This window comes from Aphelocoma coerulescens (genome assembly GCF_041296385.1).
Source record: "Aphelocoma coerulescens isolate FSJ_1873_10779 chromosome Z unlocalized genomic scaffold, UR_Acoe_1.0 ChrZ, whole genome shotgun sequence".
NCBI lineage: Eukaryota > Metazoa > Chordata > Aves > Passeriformes > Corvidae > Aphelocoma > Aphelocoma coerulescens.
This window is the reverse complement of record NW_027184085.1, coordinates 8838634-8858758: the sequence shown is the minus strand read 5'-3', so window position 1 is coordinate 8858758 and position 20125 is coordinate 8838634. Positions and strand designations below refer to the sequence as shown.

The window sequence follows — 20125 nt, the reverse complement described above, 5'->3', positions numbered from 1 at the left end:
TTGTGCCAGCTCTCAGCCATGCTAAAGGCACAGAGCAGCAGCCAGATAGAAATGTATGGAAATGCTGTTATTTGGATGTTTAAAACCTAGTCCAGGAGGGACCTTGGAAGACAGATTCATACACCTTTTCTTGCTAGCCAGTTCACACAACTGGAGTTAGAAACTAGAAAACAGTTCACTATTTTTCCCGAGTTTTGCTGGATCAGAAAAATAATAGGCTTCAGCTAAGAATGCTGCATCTCACCCAGGTTGGTGGTTGGGTGACATAGTTGTCTGACCCTTGCTATCTGAACAGTCTTTTCTGAAACCGAGTGAAACAATCCTTATTCAGATAGCCTGTCCTGAATAATCAGTGCTGGTGGGTGTATCAGCTTGAAACCGTATTCCCTGTATTCACAGCAGGGGACCGGCCACAGATAGGTCCTTTTTGTTTCTGCTACACTTGTTTAGTAAAAATCACTTTTCTTTTGCCTTTTTTTTTCCTTGCAGGTAGGCACAGCCATCAGCTGCACTAATGCCACCCACATGGTCACACCTACACTCCAGGGAGCGCTGGGATCAGCATGGCTCTATCACACAGCTTTCTTATACCTTCCTTTCCATGCAGCCTGCAGGCAAAGCACATATTGATGTACCTACCCTAAAATCCTCTCCAAGCAATGACACAGTCCTTACTGACAAATACTCTCTGTCAGAGGTGAAAGGTAGAGGTTTCAGTGTTAGCTGCATTCATGCTAATGTCCCCAGCTAAGCGATGCAAGTGAACTGGAATCAGGACTTGGGCTTGAAGAAGCTGTAGACAGCACTTCATTCTTTCTCTTTTCATTTGCTCATGAATGTGTTCATCACTCAGCAGAATTTAAGCAGACATATTAATTTCATTTAGTGTGTAATTTAAATTCTCAGCTTACTTGAGAAATTAGAATTCATCTGGGAATTGCAGTCCTCAGCCTCAGAAACAATTTGACTGTGAGGGACAGAGAGAGAAATACATCCCAAAATCTCATCAACTTTGAAAATGAAAAAATACAACTCTGGCACACTGGATTAATTTCTCTTTGTCTTGCCACTGCAGTAAATCCCATGGGCCCACACTCCCCTGTCCCCATAGCAGGAAGCTCCATCTTCTCCTGGTCAGGCAGGTTCACAAGCAGTTGAGTTACTGAGGTCCAGCCAGCAGCTTTCAGCAAAGAGACAGGAGCAGTCAGCATCTGCTTGTTCCATCCCACAGTGCAAAGGAAGCAAATCAGCCTCATCTGCCATAAAATGGTGTTTGTGCCAGTCAGGCTGCCTCAGCTGAGGGGGCTGCAGGTAGTCAAGCACAGTGACAGTGTGACAATGGCATCCTAAACCACTCTCCACCCACCACTGTCTGATCATAGCCAGACTCACCCGCTATCTTGGGACAAACGGAAAATGTGGATTTTGGGTGTCTGATCTTCCAAATAGCTCTTCAGCATAGCACAGTGTGATGTTCACCAGATTCCTGGGTTGTCTGCTTTGCCTCATTTCACAAAAGGAGCAGTTCTGCAGGAGACTCAAGCATATGCGTACTTTTGGCATTTCTGGTTTGGGGAAGATAGTGGGCAAAACCAAGGCCACCGCAACATGCACCAAAAAACTGTTCAGCATTTCACTTATTAAAATAATGTGAAATGTTATTAAAACTGGTTATGATTTTGTTTAAATGCTGAAACCAGGGAAGTAATGTTAAGGATTCATTCAAGTCTGATTTTTAGTTCAGACACATTCATGTTAAGTCCATTCTGTTTCCCATGTTCCATTACTATTTTCTGTCATCATAAAGCAGATAGACAGATCCTGCCAGCTGAACAGGTAACCATTTTACATTGCACTAAATCATCTCAAGGTTGAAATAATTCATTAGGGCTGTAGGTGTTCTCATGATCAGGGGAGAATTCAGCCCCTCTCATTTTAGACATGACTCTTTCTAAAGGAGGCTCCCTGTGGGGGTGTGCATCACTTGTCAGCATGCAGTTATCTGTCCATCCATCCTCTAACACATCCTGGATCAGGCAGGTGAACGGATCCTGGGACAGGGACAGTTTGCTGAGTGTTTGGCATGCTGGGGCACCTTCTTATTAAGGACCTTTGCTTCTGTAATAGGAGACCATTGCCAGGCAGGACACAAGGCTGGGCCACTTACAGTGCTGATTGTGCCTGCAGCATGCATTTCCTTTGCTACTTAGGTGTTATCCCTGCCTTTCTGAATGCTCCATGGTCTGCTTGGCTGTTGTCTTGTCACCAGCAGAGCTTACCTTGAAGCAGCACTTGGAGCAGATGCTGAATGGCTCAGATGGAGTCAGTGAGCAGCACAGGCCTGTGTGGGGCTAGCAGGAAAGCAGTGATTTATTCTTTGAGCAGATGCATCTTCCCTTAAATGATTTTAAGGTCGTAAGGGACCGAGTGTCTCAAAGATGAAGTGACAAGGTGAGCACTTGAGGAGGGCATAATGGAGGGAGAAGATGTGATGTGGTTGGCAGATCCAGACGAAAGGCTGTTCCCCATGCTGTTCAGAGCAGGATAGTGGTATCAAAAGGATCCTGGACCCCTCCTCACATACACACACACAGTCACGTGCTGCTCCATGTGTTCTTCTTCTGACACAACATCCAGGATTAGCTGAAGTGGAACCAGTGCAGCCTAATTCCCCCCTGAGTCAGACTGACAGCACAGCTGTCTGTGTTCTCCAAGTTCTCCCCTGAAACAGAAAACTGCTGCTTTGCTTCAACTCAAGCATGGAGACAGGTAGATTGTCTGTGGTGGGATGACCCTGGCTGGACAGCAGGAGCCAGTCAAAGCCTCTCTGTCACTCAGCTGGACAGAGGAGTGAAAACAACAACCATGAGCTTCCCACAGGGTCACAGCCTCTTTCAGGCGCCCCTTTGCTCTGTTGTGGGGTCCTCCTTGCACTGCAGATGGATCTCTGCTCCCCTATGGAGAGATCCATGGGCTGCAGGGGGACCTCACCATGGGCTGCGGGGGAATCTGTTCTGGCACCTGGAGCAGCTCCTCTTCCTCCTTCTGTATTGACTTGGGTGTCTGCAGGGGTGTTTCTGACATACCCTCACTCCTCTGGCTGCAGTTGTGCAGGATTTTCTCCCCTTCCCTAACTGCATTATCCCAGAGTCTCTACCACCGCTGCTAATGGGCCCAGCCATGATCAGCGGCAGGTCCTCCTTGGATCCAGCTGGCCTTGACTCTGTTAGACACAGGGAAACTTCTAGAAGCTTCTCACAGAACCCACCTGTGTAACCCTCCACTACCAAAAATTCGCACACAAACCAAATCCATCACCCAACACAGTGATCCTGCTAATGATCAGACAGGATTTTCAGACCCCCAGTTGTTTTGTAATGTCAAAGGCACACACAGGCTACTTCATACCCTCCCAACCTTCTCTGCTCTATCCTGCTTTTTGAAGGAAGCTTTAGTGAAAAGCCAGAAGGAACCTGGATATGGTTAAGGCTCCCCTGGCTGTTTCAGCCCTGCTGGTGTTGCTGATGATTACCTGCAAGCCATCACACCTGTACTCACAGTGTGTTCAGTCACCTATAACCATTTCATCAGCATCCTAAAGCACTGGCAGCTTGTCTCAGTGCTGTGTATTTGTGGTCAGTGCTGGAGCTTCTGATGGAGATGAGTGGAAAGTGGGTTGTATTTAGTGTTGTAAGTATTTGCCTCCATAGTCTCACTGTATCTCTCTCTGAACAGCAAAATTCATGTAGCCTGCAAAATATCAGCCTTTTATTCTGGAGTCAGAGGTAACCAATGCATTTGCAAGTTCCATACTGAGAAATTTCTCTGATTTAAGGTTTTGATTTCAATACTGAATCAGTCTCATGGTTGCTCATGCCAGAGTGAGTTATTAATCCAGTCCTTTTCCTGCCAAGTTCCATGAGCATTTATTCACCTCTGCTGTCAGCAGGAGCAGGCTGGATATGGTTTGTAGGTGTATATACTCTTCTCTCCATGTTCCTCAGCATCACAATCTCTAGGCATCTCTGCTGCTTATTTCTCCCTCAAGAAGGGGAGTCTTGGACGTGTGTCCCCCTGCTCTGACTTGTGAGGAAGGGAAAGTGTTGGGCCACCTTGAACTTGCACACCACAGAAGCATGCTGCTTTTCTACAATAAGTGGGAAAAGCTGCTTTTCTCTCCAAGGGGAAATAAAATTTGCAAAAGAAAATAACAAAACAACAACAACAACAAAAATACCAACCACCAGAATTCACACATTTTAGGGAAAGCAGAAGCAAAACAAATTCACTATTCAGGTTCCTCAGCAAGCAGCCTGGTATACCTGTTATTCAGGCATGCCACAAAAGTAGTTTCCAGCATTTTCTCACACTCTGGAGAATTTTTTTTTAACTGGTTTCATTCCTGCCTTACTGGCCCCATGCCCAGCATTTCCATACAAGCCTTGCCTGCCATTGCAGGATGAGATTGGGGTGGCTAGCTCAACTTTTGTGACTAGCAGGTAACTCAACACAAGTGATCTTCCAGAGGAAACAAGGAAGAATTTCAAATCAGAAAATTTAATATCAATTTTTATCCATCCCTGGGTTCCCATCCCTGCTGGAGGCAGAGCCATATTAGTACAGCACAGTACTGGGGTCCATGCAGCAACCAGCTGTGGACAGGGACAAGGTCCCTGCCCTTTGTCTGCCTCAGCTGGGTTTCATCCAGAAGCCCCAAGACCTTAGGGTCTTGGAGACCAAGATTTTAGTGTGTTGCTGCCAACAAGCTGCTATGAGTGAAGGTGGATAGGTCTGGTGACCTTAGAGAAAGTGGGACACAACTCATCTGGCCTTTGCAGCGTCCCTCTGTAAGAGACGGCGAGGTCATGTCCTTTGCTGTTAATTCTGCTGTGCCTTTTGCCACTATCAGATCTGGGTTTCTTCAGCTTTATGGTGGCCATCCAGGCTGTTGCTCTAATTTTGCTTTTCCCTTTCCTATCTTCTGTGCAGAAAAGCAGAGGGAGCTGGCTCGGAAGGGCTCCCTGAAGAATGGCAACATGGGAAGCCCAGTTAATCAGCAGCCCAAGAAGAACAACGTGATGGCACGAACAAGGTAAAGGACTGGAAAAGTACTGGTAGCTGTGCTCTGAGCTGCAATCCCTAATGGCCCTGGGGTGGTCAAGGACAGTGTTCATTGCTTTTGCCTACTGCCAGACACACTGCAAGAGCAATGATGGCCCTTCCTAGAGCTGGCGGGCCCAAATGCTCTGTGCTGTGTTGCATCCCAGCCCCTGGGAAGATGCGGGGCAGCTGAGCCCAGGACCAGTGGCAGTGCAGCCTGTAGAACGCAGAGGTAGCCCAGACTGGTTGAAATCAAGGGGCTGATAGGGCCACCCTACAGGTTCTGGGTAGTCTCATGTAACACCTAATCCTGCCAGTGGGAGAGGAGCAGTGTTGCTTCATGAAACACACATTGGTTTAGAGCTTAGCTCAGCCTTGGTTGCTTTTGTCACAGTAAGTTCCACTGCTCCTTTTTGATGGTGACCCCTTCCCCTCCTGATGGATTTAGTGGAGGCTTGTAAATAATCCATCTCTGTGTGCCTTGCTATACACCTCCTCCACCCTTGGAACAGCATGGTCACACTTTGCTGGAGATGCTTTGGAAGAGCTCTGTAAGACAGTATCAGGCAGTGCTACAACCTGCTGTAAACAAAGACATTCCGAGCTGAATATTTTATTTTAGAGTATTTTTATTTTTTTCCATGCAAACTTCAGTACACCAATGTATTAGTTACCTATGTTCAGAAGGGAGGAAACCTCATGAACCCACAGAATTGCATGCTTTGCATGCCACTAGAAAGGTGGCAGTTTTTAGTGGAGGACCTCACTTAAAATGACAGAAGAATCTGCAGAATCCTGGATATTTACTGATGAATGGGAAAGTTGCCTTGATTACCATATATTAAACTGAATAGGAGCTGCAGGTCAGTGCCTCTCTTTTTATGCAATGCATCTGAGAGATGAGATTTCGTGTTCACACTAATTCTCCAGACCCAAAATATTAGTAATAAATCCTGGCAGGACCTTGTCAACTTTTAGTTGTAAGCCCCTGAAATGTGGCTGGAATATGCTGCATTGCTTCCTCTCTGTGTTTGGGTGTTGAGGCCATATAAAAGAGCCAGACCCTTCATGGCAGCAAGAAACTCAGGAACTGTGCTCAGCTGGTTTTCCAGGCCCACTGTTCCTCCTTATCTTCCAAGTACATGCTGGAAAAACTTGTTTTCTTTTGGCAGTAGGCTGCAAGCTAGCATCCTGAGAGGAATGGTAGCAGATTTGCTGCTTGAGAGGTTTAGAAACACAGAAATTAGTGGAGGAAGATAATAAAGGAGAGAAGATGGGATAAATAGGGGTATCTACCTATAACATGAGTGCATTTTCCATGGAGAGGTTGTTGTTTCCAAGCTGCCGATGGAAAGAGCAGAGCAGTGACACCTATTGACAAAAGATTTCAAACAGCCAGCTCAGTTTCATTTCACTTAAGGACATCTGAGCACCTCTGAATGGTTCAGTCTGTCTTGCCACAGGCGGGGCAACACCAGCAAGGCAGAAATGCCACAAGCTCCTTCAAGCAGCTTTTCACAGGGTAATGGTTGCAGTATAATGGGATATAGTCCAGGAGGATACACTGCAAGGTATGATTGAAGGATACACTTGCAGGTTATGATTTAAGTCTGAACTGTTGGCTTCCTCAGGTCTCTGCAGGAGAATAAGCTAAAGCCATTTTCCCCTTTTTGACAGTTCTGCTCTTCTCATCAAATACATTTTCCTTTGTGCTTTGCCTCTCCTAGTCTCTACTCCACCTCATCCTTCTTCCCCAAGGCTTCCGTTATTCTGTATTATCCCTGTGGATTTCTGACATCCAGTCTCTAGTACAAGGTTGCCTTCACCATTCAGTCCTCTTCTGGGACAAGGGTGCAGTCAGCCTTACAGGTGAGAGTAATTGGATCCATAACACTCTCAGTCTCCCTAAAAGCAAATTGAATGTGAACAAGGTAGGGCTGAATCTGCACTCTTCCTATGAGCACGGAGGCCACACCATCCACACCACTTGGACATAGCTGGATGCTACAGTCCACTCAGGATGACCTAAACTTGGAATTTGTGTTCCAACTTGTGTTGCTTCAAGTGAGCAAAAACACAAAGACAAGAAGCTCATACTGGGACAGCTGCAGATGAAAGCAGCTACCACTGCTACCCAACTTTATTCCAAGAACAGTGGGAAGTGAAAGTAAGGACAATCAGGATGTGAGGGAAAGATTTAAATCAGGGGCAGAGACACTATAACAATTTTTGCCTGTTGCAGTTAAATCAAAGTTTTTTATTATTTAGAAAAAAGACATTTCTCAAAAAGAAGGTGTAGTGGGATTTTTTCATCAAGTAAATATCACCACAGCATTCTTCTCCTAAATCCTCTGAGAGTGCTTTGTTCACTGATGATTTAATCACAACTGTCAGTGAATATATATGGAGCAGGGACTGGAAACTGGAGAGTGAAAATGGGAGTCAGTATTTCTGATATCTGTATGGGCAAATTTGTGCTGCCACATCTCAGGTTCAGTTCCAGACATCTTTGCTTCTTGAGTTCCTGCCTACATACCTCAGGAGCAGAAGGACTGTCCCCTTTCTGTGAGAAGGGCTGCTGAATTTTGCAGGTAGATCCCATTTTCTCCAGTCCCCTGGTGCAGCACTTTGGAAATTCTGCATTAGGTTTTAAATTAATTTATTTATGTTTCAATTAACACAGTAAGAAAATATAACTAATTGTGAACCTATATATCTGCTTTGTTACAGGATTTGATATATCTTACTCTCCCTGAGCCTGCCCACTGACAGTGCTTGCCAGGAGTTCTTATTTCTAAAATTATTAATGGCTTGCTGCAATTTTCTGCACAGAAGCAGAAAAACATTTGAGGCAGTTAGAGAGTCGGGAGCACGGATGACATGGATTATCATCTTTGGATTTTCATTTCTTACACTCTTAGTGAAGCATCATTGTGCATCATGGTGTGTTGTTAAAGACCACTTGGAAGAAAACCTGAGTTATCTCATCAAATGAGAAGATTTTTGTCACTCTTATGGTTCCTACCTGCTGAACAAAGAATCTTACTCCATTTGCTTGGTTTAGTTAATCTTAATTTAAATGTGAACCAAAGTAGTTTTGCAGTTTTTTTGGATGAAAGAACTCTGATGTGAACAAGAAACCATTGTATTAACACATTTTCCTTATCCTAGAAGTTCTGAAGCCTACATTCCATTTCACAAACTCTCCCAGGCAATTAAAGGTGCAGAGTCATCCTCAGCCTTTGTAACATTTCTGATTAACTGAAAGTCATCACAAAAAAAATGGAATTTAAAACGTGCTCTTCTGACTGGTCTCTTATACTGGGCACACCAGCTCATATTTCTAGTATAACTAAATTTAGGACTGAGATCTCAGAAGTGTTGTGTTGCCAGGGTCCTGGGTACTCAGAAAGAGAGACCACATCATATCCCTGATCTCCAGTAGCAGAACTGTGGGATCCCTGAGCCTCTGCCTTCCCCTATGTACTCCTTCTCCTGTGTACTTACTGCTAGTGTCAGGTACCCTTGCCAGGAAAAAAAAGGCAACACAAAAACGAGCAATCTGATGTGACAAGCAGTCCTAGCCAAACAGGTTCACCAGAATGAAGTGCAGAGTGTCCCAATTTTTTTTTTCTTCCAGGAGGGAGTATGTTCCCAAAGCCTGCCCAGTGTTTATCCCTGTGAAACTACTGTAGGCTACCCAGAGGCACAGCTCGCTCCCTCTGAATTGCACCCATTTAAACATCTTCACCAATAAGTGAGGGCATGCAAAGAAGTGAAATGGGGAAAGCCAGCTGTCATATAGCTTTACCCTAGGCAGTGTGTGGTGCTGAGCTTTACTGTGTGGTTAATGGACAACATTTAATTATTTCAGGCTCGTCGTTCCCAATAAGGGCTACTCGTCGCTAGACCAGAGTCCCGATGAAAAGCCCCTGGTAGCCCTGGATACAGACAGGTATGCAAAAGGTTAAAAAGATGATATACATGACAGCCTAAGCAAGTTTTCATGCCAGAGGGCAGCACTCACACTCTTCCCTCCACTGTTCCCTCTGACCTGTGCTGTAATGGGTCTCTGTTTGAGAACAAGTGAGAGGAGCTGTGAGTAGAGGGCACTGTGATGGAAAGATCCGAGGGTCACAGATGAAAGCTTCTCTACAGGCTGCCTTGATGTAACTTCTCTGTGCCTCAAGAACAGTTTCATGGCACAAGAAAGATAGGACTAAGTGGGGAATACAGGTCTCATCTAACCAATTCCTTCTTTGCTGTATCTTGTACTTCCCTGCAGTGATGATGACTTTGATATGTCCAGATATTCCTCCTCGGGATACTCATCCGCTGAGGTGAGTTATACTCTCTCCTGCCATCCTTGCCATGAATGCAAATAACAGAGCAGCCAGAAATGGCTCCGAGTAGTCTTGCTCAGGCAGAAATGGCTACACAACAAAATTAGTAGTGGTATAGACTCTGTGAGTCTGAAAGGGGCCATGGCAGAAACTGTTTCATGTTGCTTTCCTCCCTGGTGATCCAGTTGACTCCATATTCTCACTGCCATGGCACAGAGATCTGCCCATCAGCAGTTTTCACAGCTACCTTTGGTTTCACTCAAACTTTCCCTCATTTTGCTTAGTCTTGCAGTGATCCATGAGGTGCAAAAGCATCATCTTGTCTGCCATGGCAGCTCAGCAACTGTATGCATGCCAAGGACACAAATAAAGGATCTGAGGGTGTGCTGTGATTTCCAGTTATTGGAGTGGTCAGGGTCACCCAGTGTGTGTTTACTTGGAGCAAGCAGAAATTCCAGGGAGGACTTGCAGATATGAACTCTTGCCCTTTCAAAGAGAAAAGGCAGGAAGCTCAGTCTTGTTAGTCCTTCTGCATTGTTTCTGAGTATATTCCCGAACTCTCATGAATTTGTTGCTCAGCCTCTGGCTACTGCTTCTGCAGGGTTTTGCATCCAGGGTGCTGAGCAGCCATTCTGCCCACAAACTGCTCAGAACTTTTATCTCTTCCTTGGATAAAATACCTCTGAAACCCTGGGAAACAGCGAGGAGCAGTGACTGTATCAGATGATCTGAGCTGTTTCTGTGCCCTGATGAAGGGTTGTTTACACAGACCCGGTTAGGCAGCACTTGAATCTGAGATTACACAGCCAAACTTTACCATCTTTTAACTGCTATAGTGTGTCCCAGACTGAGAGGGGAGACTGCCCATCTGCCAGTAAATACTATTATTACATTACTTTAACTGAGGGCTTGTCATCAGGAAAAAATAATTCCAGAAAAAAATAATGTACCAAAAATAATGTACCTCACTCTAGATATTCCTATTCTGGAAGAAGCTAGTACCTTCCCCTCACCTGAGGTCAAAAACTAGGACTGTTTCATTAGTGGGGCAGCTGTTAATGATGGGGAAATACATTCCAGAATAGGGGACCTTCTTCGTCTTCTGACCACCAGAAGTAAGAAGTCCCAAGTGTTTGACTGTTTGTCTCTTTGTCTGTAGCAGATCAACCAAGACTTGAACATCCAGCTGCTAAAGGATGGGTACCGGTTAGATGAGATCCCAGACGACGAGGACCTCGACTTAATCCCCCCTAAATCGGTCAACCCCACCTGCATGTGTTGCCAAGCCACCTCCTCCACCGCCTGTCACATCCAGTAGTGAGGCTGGCAGGCTGTGATCAGTGCTTTCCACTATAACTGTAAAACTTAACAGCCATTGCTTCCTCCTATGGTAGGACGTGCACCTCTTTGTGTTCATGGAGCCAGGAGAAACCAAAAAATTCATTTTATGATTGGTTGATAACTTATTTTAAGCTATGGTAAAACAAAAGACAAGTTGCTCAAAGTGCCAGGCAGTGCCTGGCAGAACTGACTGATCTGGAAAGCGAATGCAGAGGGGTCCAGAGATACCTCCTTGGTTTGTTTAGGCACTGGGGATATTTTGTAAAGTGTCTTTTTTTCAGAATGGGAAAGGTCAGTTGGGACTTCAGGTAATCCTGCCCACTGAAACCAATCCATCTGCAAGATAAGGGCAAGTTGGAGGTATCAAAGTGTTTTACCAATGAGAGGAAGTCAGTTCTTAATTCATTCACTAAACCTGTTTCATTTGCATAACCAAAATGATACTATAACTGGGGCACAGGAATGGGGACGGACCAGGGCATCCTTTCTTATGGCAAGGCTAGCCAGGACTAGCATGACACAATTCATTCACTTGCAAAAGGGACAAACAGGTGACATTTCACTGTGAGTCAGTACTAGCTAGAGCTGTTGTGTCACATAGCCAATGCAATCTACTCTTAGCGCCACATTAAATTACCACCAAACACATCAGATTCAATCTGCAATCCATCCATGCACTTCAGGGATTTGCTCCTTGCCCAGGAATACCAACCATACTCGTGAGTTCAGTTCAGTCACGTATTCTGACTTCAGCCTGTATTTAAACCCTGTGCAACCCATCTCTTTCCAAAAAACTTAAACTTTGTCCAACTGAGAAGTGAATCCTGCGTAAGTCAGGACTAGAGATGTACAGCCTGAATGACAGTGCTGGAAAAGCTAGTTGGAGAAAGCACATTTTAACAATGCTTGACTCTTGATATTCTCTTGGCACTGTGTCTCTGGCTGCCTGTGGAAGAGACTCATTAATGCTGAAGTCATCAGTGCAGTGGGGTCAGACTTGAGAGAAATTTTCAGCAACAGCAGACTTATGAACAGCTTCAGCTGAAAGATGCCCATGAGAGGAAACTACTGTTCACCCCCTATCTGCCCACTTGTGAGCCAGACGTGGTCTATGTTACAGCTGTCCCTTGTCAGGAGTAGTTGTGTTTTATTTGGTGATGGAAAAGTTAGGAAACCTGTTACATTAGGTTGCTGGGCGGAGCTGCCAGTTCACCAGCAGATTGTTTTTAATGCAGAATCACTTCTGGAATTAGGAAACATGTCCTCTCAGGGGTGGGTCTTACACTGCTGGCTTCAGCATATGCAAGGGATGGGCTGGCATTTTTCTCGGTGTTGAAATCTTTTGCCACAGGCACAATTCTTGTGTTTTCCTGGCCTTTCAGGAGGAAGGACCACCTGCCTTGGGTCATCACCTGCTTTGTAGCCTGGGAAAGGAAAAAAATGAGGGCAGTTCTGAAATTCCCAACAGAATTCTGGAGTCACAAAGCAGAGCCTGAGCTGCACCACAACAGACAAATCCCCCATCTGAGATCTGCATGAAGTGAGCTGAGTCTTTAAGCAGTCCTATTCATAATTAGCAGGAGATTTATTTAACATCCTGGGGATTCACTCTGTGCAATGCAAAGCTTGATACCAGCCACAGTGGGAGTGAAAGAGCAGGCACACAAAATTCCTGGGCTTTACTATTCACTGGATAGTACTGACAACTTTTAAAGCTGTGCTTCTCCCCTTTCCCTAGAACAGCATGCTGCCACCCTGGTTCCAGGCCACAGAAAGAGGACTTGAATGTGTTGTTTACTGAGCATCTTTGCCTCTTCATGCAGAAGTGATGGTTAATTTGCCAGCTCCTGTAGGTATAGTGTTCCTCAAGTGAATTCTCATTTTCTCACCACCTGGTAGTGCTGAGGGGGAATATTTCCAAAATACAACTCAGGTTGAGGTTATCAAGTTGTCTGGAGGTGAGGGAAGTAGAGAGTAGAGAGAAAGATAAAGGGGAAAAACATTCCTTGAGGAGTCTTTTTTTTAAAATGAGTAATGTAGTTATAACCATAGAAATACCATGGTCAAACCAAATCCTATAGGACATGACCAAGGCTCTCTAAATCTTCACTCTTCTGGAGAGGGACTTTGCAGTTCAGCACTGGTACCATGGAATGTCTTCATCACATTTATCCTCCTGGGTCAGTCTCTGTGCCTTCCAGCCGGGCTGCACACGCTCAGCCTTTCCCACAGCCCTTGCTCAGGAGATCGGAGCATTTTGGAGTGCCTGCTAGAACAAGAAGCCATCTCTTCACCTGGGCCAGCCACTGAGGACTGCTCATCCCAAAGGTCTCCATCATGCTGCTATCGTAGAATCATGCCATCGTCTAGGCTGGAAAACACCCTTAAGGTCACTTGGTCCAGCCATAACCAAGCACCATCCTGTTCAGTCTAAGAATGTGCTTGCTGGCACTGTTATCCTCCAGGGTTAACACCTCTCTGAGGGACAGAATTCCACTTAGTGGACTTGGCAATGCTGGGTTAACAGTTGGATTCTATGATCTTCAAGGTCTTTTTCCAATCTGAGTGATTCTATGACACCCACTGTCCCATGGCACCATGACCAAGTCCTTTTACTGCCCCTGTTGCTGGTTTCTGCCTGCCATGTGCCCTGAGGCATTCCCCAAGCCTCCAGCTGCCTTCTTCCCTCTTCATTTTGTGATATGCATCTGCTTCTAGCACAACCTTTTAGGGAAGGAGGGAGATGAATTCAAATGTTACAGCCGGTGCTTTCTCCAAATACAAACTGAAGCACAACCCAAGTGTTTTTGCCCGTGCATAGAAGGAGTTGGTTGCACAAATAGTTGGTTTGGCATGACAGTACAGGACCATAAAATGGCAATTTTTTGGCTTCTCCTCTCTATGCTTTGTGTTCGTATATTTTATTAGGGGAATAATGTAGAAAGGGTGGGGAAAAGTAGTTACCTGTGTAGGGTCGTTACCAGAAAGGCTGAGTGGCTTAAGGCAATGCACATGAGGCTGTCATAGAAAACTGAACACTAACCATTCTGAACTGCAGCCCCTTCAGCAGATTATTACCATGAAGCATGTTTGTTGGCTCATTATGGAATTTTGAGGACTGCCCATTGGTATGTATCAACTACAGATGAGGCTGGTTACCCCTGTCTGGTCTCATGTTCAGACCTTTGCTTAAGCCAGCAGGTTTTCCTTATGCCCTCAGCATCACAGTATGGGTAAGGCTGGAAGGGGCCACAGTGGGATCATCTGATCCAGCCTCTCTGCTCAAGCAGCCCTTGTTGGAGGTTATGCTGTGGTGATTTCCTGGGAAGGTGTGAAGATAGATGGCTATTCTGGCACTGCTCTCCTTAGACCAGTCTCTGCCACCATGGCCAGGAGAAGGCAGAAGGAAAGAGCACAGACTCTGACTCTCTGTCACAGCATTTTTACAAAATCTACAGAGCTGCTGAGTGCTCTCCTAAATGCAGGTGGCATGCAAGAAAGAAAATTGTTCCTTCCTCCAGTCTTGGCACCAAACGAGATGGCCCTCTCAGGCCACATTTTCAATCCAAAGTTGTACAGAAAACCAAGGAGAGGAACACCATGGAGTATGTAATGCTTCATCACTATCTAAATTACCGTGCAAACAGGATGTAAGGATATTGATGCTGGTGCCTCCACAAAGGAATTTGCATTTGATGCCTCATAAAGCCAGACTGGGTTTTTGTTAGGATTTTATGTAATGTCAGTCACCAAATTACCTAAGTGTAAGCAAATCCTTTTCTTTTATCAGATGTTAATCTGATAAAATATCAGATAGTATACTTTAATGTGAGCTGGATTTGAACTCCAGGGTCTCAGCACTCTGTTCCATCTCTCCAGTCTCCAAACTCCACATTTCCAGATGTCTTTGTGAGGAGGAACATCGTCCTAGTCTTGAGGAGGGTCTGTAGATAGCATAGTCATGTCTCCTTTTCTGGTGTTTGTAAATCAACTTCGGCTGAAAGGAGGCTGATGCCCATCCTGAAGGCTCATTTATCAGACACATCTTGAAGTCAATCCTTGGAAGAGCCACTGGATGATATCTGACATTGCTGCATGTCTGTCCCTAACACGTGTGGTTGGCCATTGGGTTTGCTATGCTCTTCTGGCTGTCCTGCCTGCAGATTGCAACTGCAAAAGCAGGTGACCATCACTGTGTGGACTTTGAAAGGGGCTTCAAGACAGCTTCCCCACGGACAGGATGGACTCAGCTCCTTCTGGTTTGTCTCACCAGTGCTTGTCCCAAAAGGAGGCACCCACTGTGTTCAGCAGTTTGCTGGCTGACACACAGGTCTGAAATCCTGAGCAGAATCCTTTCCTTTCCATGCACAGTCTGACCCTGGGCTGGCCTGCAGGCTGTGCAGGAGAGTGCAGGAGGCTTGAAAAATGCAGTGCTCTGTGTGTGACTCAACAGAAACATGAAGATGCTTTTGAAGAAAGGAAGGAACCAGCTGGGCAACAGATGGAAAACAGGAAAAGGAAAACAAGCAGTAACTAGAAAGATTGCCAAGTGCTGTCATGGCCTAGGGCAGATCCCAGTTGTCTGAGTTGATCTGTCTCAGTGCAGTGCTGATGCCAGCAGAGAGCAAATCTTGCTTTCAGATGTACACACCAGAAACACCCTGTCCCTGAGCTGGTGCTGCAGCCAGATACAACCCTGGTGGGTCTGCTGGACTGTTAGGGCACAGAAATGAGATCAGGGGTCCTTGCTGCTGTTGGTATTTGCTCTAACCTCAGGCAAGTCACATCCCTTCTTGATGTCCATTCCCTTCTGCAGCACGTGGGAGAAACCTGCCTTCCTAAAGTGCTACCATCACCCTGCACGGATATTGCCAAATGTGAGAGACGCCATTGATAGGACAGATCTACAAGCAGGATGTAAATACCATGCTCTAGAAATTTAATTCCTATTTTCAAAGTACTACTCTTCTTTCCCTCTGTTTACCCTCTTCTGATGTTGCTCACACATTCCAGAAGGCAGCGGGGTGGAGGTTAGTACAGAGGTTAAACATCTTTGGAGAAAGATGTTTGTCAAGGATATGTTACTCAGTTACTTGGCAGCTGACTCTTGCACAACTGGCTTCTGAGTTTGCCTGCTCCTACAGGGAGCATGTACAAAGATTTGGTGGCCCAACAGCACCATTCACTGATAGCAGAATTAAGGAATTTGGAAGTGCAACTTGGGATGGCGAGTAGTGATGAAGGGGAACAGAGGATTGCAAGGCTCATTTTTTGGGATATTCCCATGGCAGTTTCATGCTCTTGCTTTTAGCAACCATATGATCCTCTTAGCCTTTAAACTGGTGGTTCTGCCTGGGCTCCTCCTTTCCTTTTCCATTCTCACTTCAAACCCACCTGGGGTATTGCCACTTACCTAGAATGCCATAGGCTTTGGCACCTGGCTGCTGCTTGGCTCAGCAAGCTTGGGCTGCCTGTTCAAAAGCAACATCTGCATAGAGGAGCAGTGCCACAGGGCTAACTGGGAAGGCATGGGAAGGTCTTCATTTTAAGCCGCTTTTCACCTCTAGGCATACTTGTCACTTCCTTTCAAGGCTCAGCTGTGAGAGAGATTGCTCCAAACCACATCTCATCAGACAAACCCACCTTTGTTACAGAACCACACGACCTGAAGCAGAGGGGCCAGGAATTTAGCATAGAGGGAGATGTTGTGGCCTGGGATTATCTACAGAAAGTCAATGGAGGTTTCTCACAGGGGTTGTGGTCCATATTTTAACTTCCTGTATTATGCAGCTGAGCTGCCGCATTGCTTCCCAAAAATTACAGCTCCATCCCTTCTTTTGTCCCACTTGACATTGCTGGCAGACCCAGGATGACAGCAGCTGAGTGCTGCCTGGCTGAGCACTACTTTGACAGCTTGCTAGGGAGTCAAAATCTGGGACTGACTGAGATGACACAGAGCACAGCCCCATGGCCCACAGAATCATACAGCAAACCATGTCACAGAGCAGCACAGACACTAGCAGGACAGGTAGCAGCTTTCCCTGGTGCTTCTGGAGAGCAGCTTCTCCCATTGCTTTACAGACCCATTTGCCACTGGGGGTGACTTTGAGCCTTTTACTTTCTCTAAAAAGCTGCTCCAGCAAAAGAAGGATTTGCTCCTGGAAAGTGCCCACCTCACTGATGGTGCTTGGCCTGTGGAGGCATTTCCATAATAACAAATGGTGATACAGGTGGTGGGACTGGATCAGGGAGTGGAAGGTACAAAATAAACCTCATTAAAATGTGACTCACACTGTCACTGGAAAGCAGAGCAGCAGGCATCAGGAAAAGAAAAGGCCACTAAAAGTCCATGCTAAGTCCCATAGCTGCTGAGATATTTACCCTCCCAGAGCAGCACTTCTCCTCTAGCTGCCCATGCAGCTGTCCCAGGTGGGCTCTCTGGGAAGCACTCCTGTTCACATACACTGCCTTCTTGCTTCTGCAACCCAAGTAAGCTGCAACTCCATTTGTTACCCACCTTCCTCAAGCTTCCATGATTTGGGAGACACAGTTTGTTGAGCGATATAATACAGACACACAGAAAGAGCTGAAAAACTTGGGCAAGCACTCTTCATGACAGACCTTCGTATCCATCCCCAGTTCACAGATTTGTTTGTTCAGTTTCTTTGCATGGAGAAGCTGCAGTAGCAGCTGTGTTCAGTGTGTGGCTGCTTCTGTCCTAAGACAAACCCCAAGCAAAAGTCAGGCCAGCTGTAGGTCAGTGAATGTGATGTGATGAGAGTCAGATAGGAGGCTGGGATTTCTCTTCACCCACATGAAGGCTGTGGGGCTGAGGATTCACCAGGTTCGTGCAAAACCTGGTGAGATCCAGCCCACCAAGCCGGATGCCTTCACCCTCCTGGCCTCAGTGCTGTGGGTCCAGGTCTGCAGACTGGGTCCCAGACCTGCCAGCCCACACGCTCCTGGTGTGGGTTGGAGTCCTGCAGCAGAGGCCCTGGTGGGGAGCCTGTTGGTTCTGCTCTTGCTGCACTGGGGCAGGGCACTGAGACACTGGTGGGACTGTAGTTCTGCCAAAAGACTCTGGTGTAGGATGAAGTCTTTGCAGGGGAGACAATTCAGAAAGTTGGGTTTTTCCCCTCCCCTTTTTGCACTTTTTAAACCATTTTTACTCCTTCCACAGAGGTTGTTGAACCTTCAGTTTAATAAGGGAGATGAGCTGCCATTTAAATAGGTTTCTGAAGGGTCTGAAAGCAGGTGCTGGCTGGCACGCAGAGCCAGTCTATGCCTGACGTGATTTCCAGACCTCATTGTCCAACCTGTAGCAGAGTCACCCCATGAGCTGAGCGAGGACTGGGGTGGGAGGGTCGGCGCTGGCCGTCATGCCAAACAGCCATGGCTTCCCAAACTGAAGGAGAATCAGACCAGGAAGTTGGGGAAGGAGCAGCAGCAGTAGAAGGATAGCTAGTTTTCACAGGTAATCTTCGGTATCCGTGTCCAGTGGTTAGTCCTAGAATCGCAAGCCTTGTTATATTGCACACACGTCCTCCTTCCACTCCCCTTTTCTCAAAGCAGCCGTCGCCTTTCCTCGCTCTGCCCCCATGCACTAGTGATGAGCATCAGAGGCAGTTGCACCAAAGTGATTCTCAGCCCAGTTCCGCATCCCCCTTTCCCACCCAAACCCAAGGCAACCCAGACAGTTATTGGCCATCACAAATCTAGTAATTCCAGTTGGGTTTCTTTCCTTGTGTACCATGGCTTCCTTCCCACGCACTCTAGCAGGGCAGTACAGGAGGCTCTAATCATGTCCCAAGAAGTTTCTTTGCCCCCAGCAGCACCTTGCAGACATGCACCTTACTGGGAATGTACTGGGTCAATGATGGTGAGATCTGGCACTGCCGATCTTGAATGGGTGGCAGCTGATGGGGATCCACCCGAGGAAGTTGGCAGAAAGTTGCTACTGTCCCTTTTCTTTTCTTTTTTGAGGGAGAGGGGGATTTTTTGGCATTACAATTATTGTCCATCTTCCAGTGGCCAAGTTCTGGGCTGCATTAATAATTGGGGTTCATTGGCTGCCCAGGCAGGTGTGGAGCTTCTCACCAACCTTAATAGCAAATGTCCTGCCTGTACTCAGAACCTGGGTACAGGATGGGTTTCTTCCATGCTGGCAAAGTACTTTCAGCAGGCTCCAGATGGACACTTCTGGCAGACAGAGAAACAGCACTCCTCCAGGTCCGGATCAAATCTGCACTTCCATTTTGTGTCCTCAGCATGGAAAAAAATCAACCTAAGCAAATGCCTTCCAGATCTCCATTCCCTGTGTGGTGCCTGGTGCCCCAGGGGAAGGGGTGGTGAGAGGCATTTCAGGGTCACCAAAAGCAAGATCCTTTTTGGATTTATTTAATGGAAATACATTTCAGGATGGGAGACCTCCCAACCTTTGTGTTAATCTCAAGAGCAGGAGATGAATTTCTGGCTGTCCTTGCATATAGTGAAATATAGCTGAAACAGCCAAACGCAAATAGAGTTAAATGTAGGGTTTGACCTGAATAACCTTTAATTAGGAAGATAAATTTGTTGTAGCTTGACCTTAGTCCTTGTTAGGAACCTGCTAATCATTTGACATGCAGAGTGTATTAATGCTGCACTTAACTTGGCCATTGTTTTTTTTATCTGGTTTTGGGAGCTTTTTCATTCCCAAAGCATCAGTCTGCATCTTGTATGGGTTTTCTTTTCTTTTCTTTTTTTCCCATTCAGATCATGTAGCACACTATTGTACTTTTGTTCCCGTCTGTGTAGAGTATTGCCTTAAACAGATCAGTTGTGTTATGGTTTGTTTTGGGTTTTCTCTTTTCTACCATCAGTTTTATGCATTAATTTATTTTAAAATGTGGGGGTTTTTTTCAAAAACATGAAATAAGTGTATAATATTTTTTTTTAACATTTCCATTGCAGTATTTATCATTGTTACTGGTTGTGTGTAGTGTAACGGAATTAATGATATTAAAAAGCATACATATGAAAACCAGCCTGACCGCCTTTTTTTTCACTGGAGCAAACCAGGGCAAGGGGGTGTGGACTTCACCAGCTCCTCTGAGCCCCCAGCAGTCACAGGTACTGAAACCAGGGGTGCAGCCTTCACACCATGGCCTGCTGGCTGCCAGAAACAGCGGCTGCTATGAGCTGTGTGAATGGCAGAGGTAAATATTCCAAGACTGGCCCCCAGTGTTTGGGAAACACGAGTCCCCAAGGCAGCAGGAAGGCACACAAGGCTGGACCCAGCCCCTGCATCTGGCCTGCGAGAAGCAGAAAGAGCTGCTCCAACTGTACAACACCAATGGGTG

The 20125-nt window shown here is 46.1% G+C and overlaps 1 protein-coding gene across 3 annotated transcripts in view; it reads left to right on the top strand.

Moving 5' to 3' along the window:
* Positions 1 to 19789, top strand: part of FAM219A (family with sequence similarity 219 member A) — a 97153-nt gene extending 77364 nt beyond the window's left edge. For 2 of the 3 annotated variants that reach the window (XM_069002509.1, XM_069002507.1), the window contains exons 3-6: positions 4990 to 5092; positions 8975 to 9055; positions 9386 to 9440; positions 10603 to 19789. In XM_069002509.1, coding sequence (XP_068858610.1) covers positions 4990 to 5092; positions 8975 to 9055; positions 9386 to 9440; positions 10603 to 10761 — 398 coding nt within the window. In that variant the 3' untranslated portion in view covers positions 10762 to 19789. The remainder of the gene's footprint in view (positions 1 to 4989; positions 5093 to 8974; positions 9056 to 9385; positions 9441 to 10602) is intronic. The other variant, XM_069002508.1, reaches the window with a different exon arrangement.
* Positions 19790 to 20125: the final 336 nt, after the last annotated feature.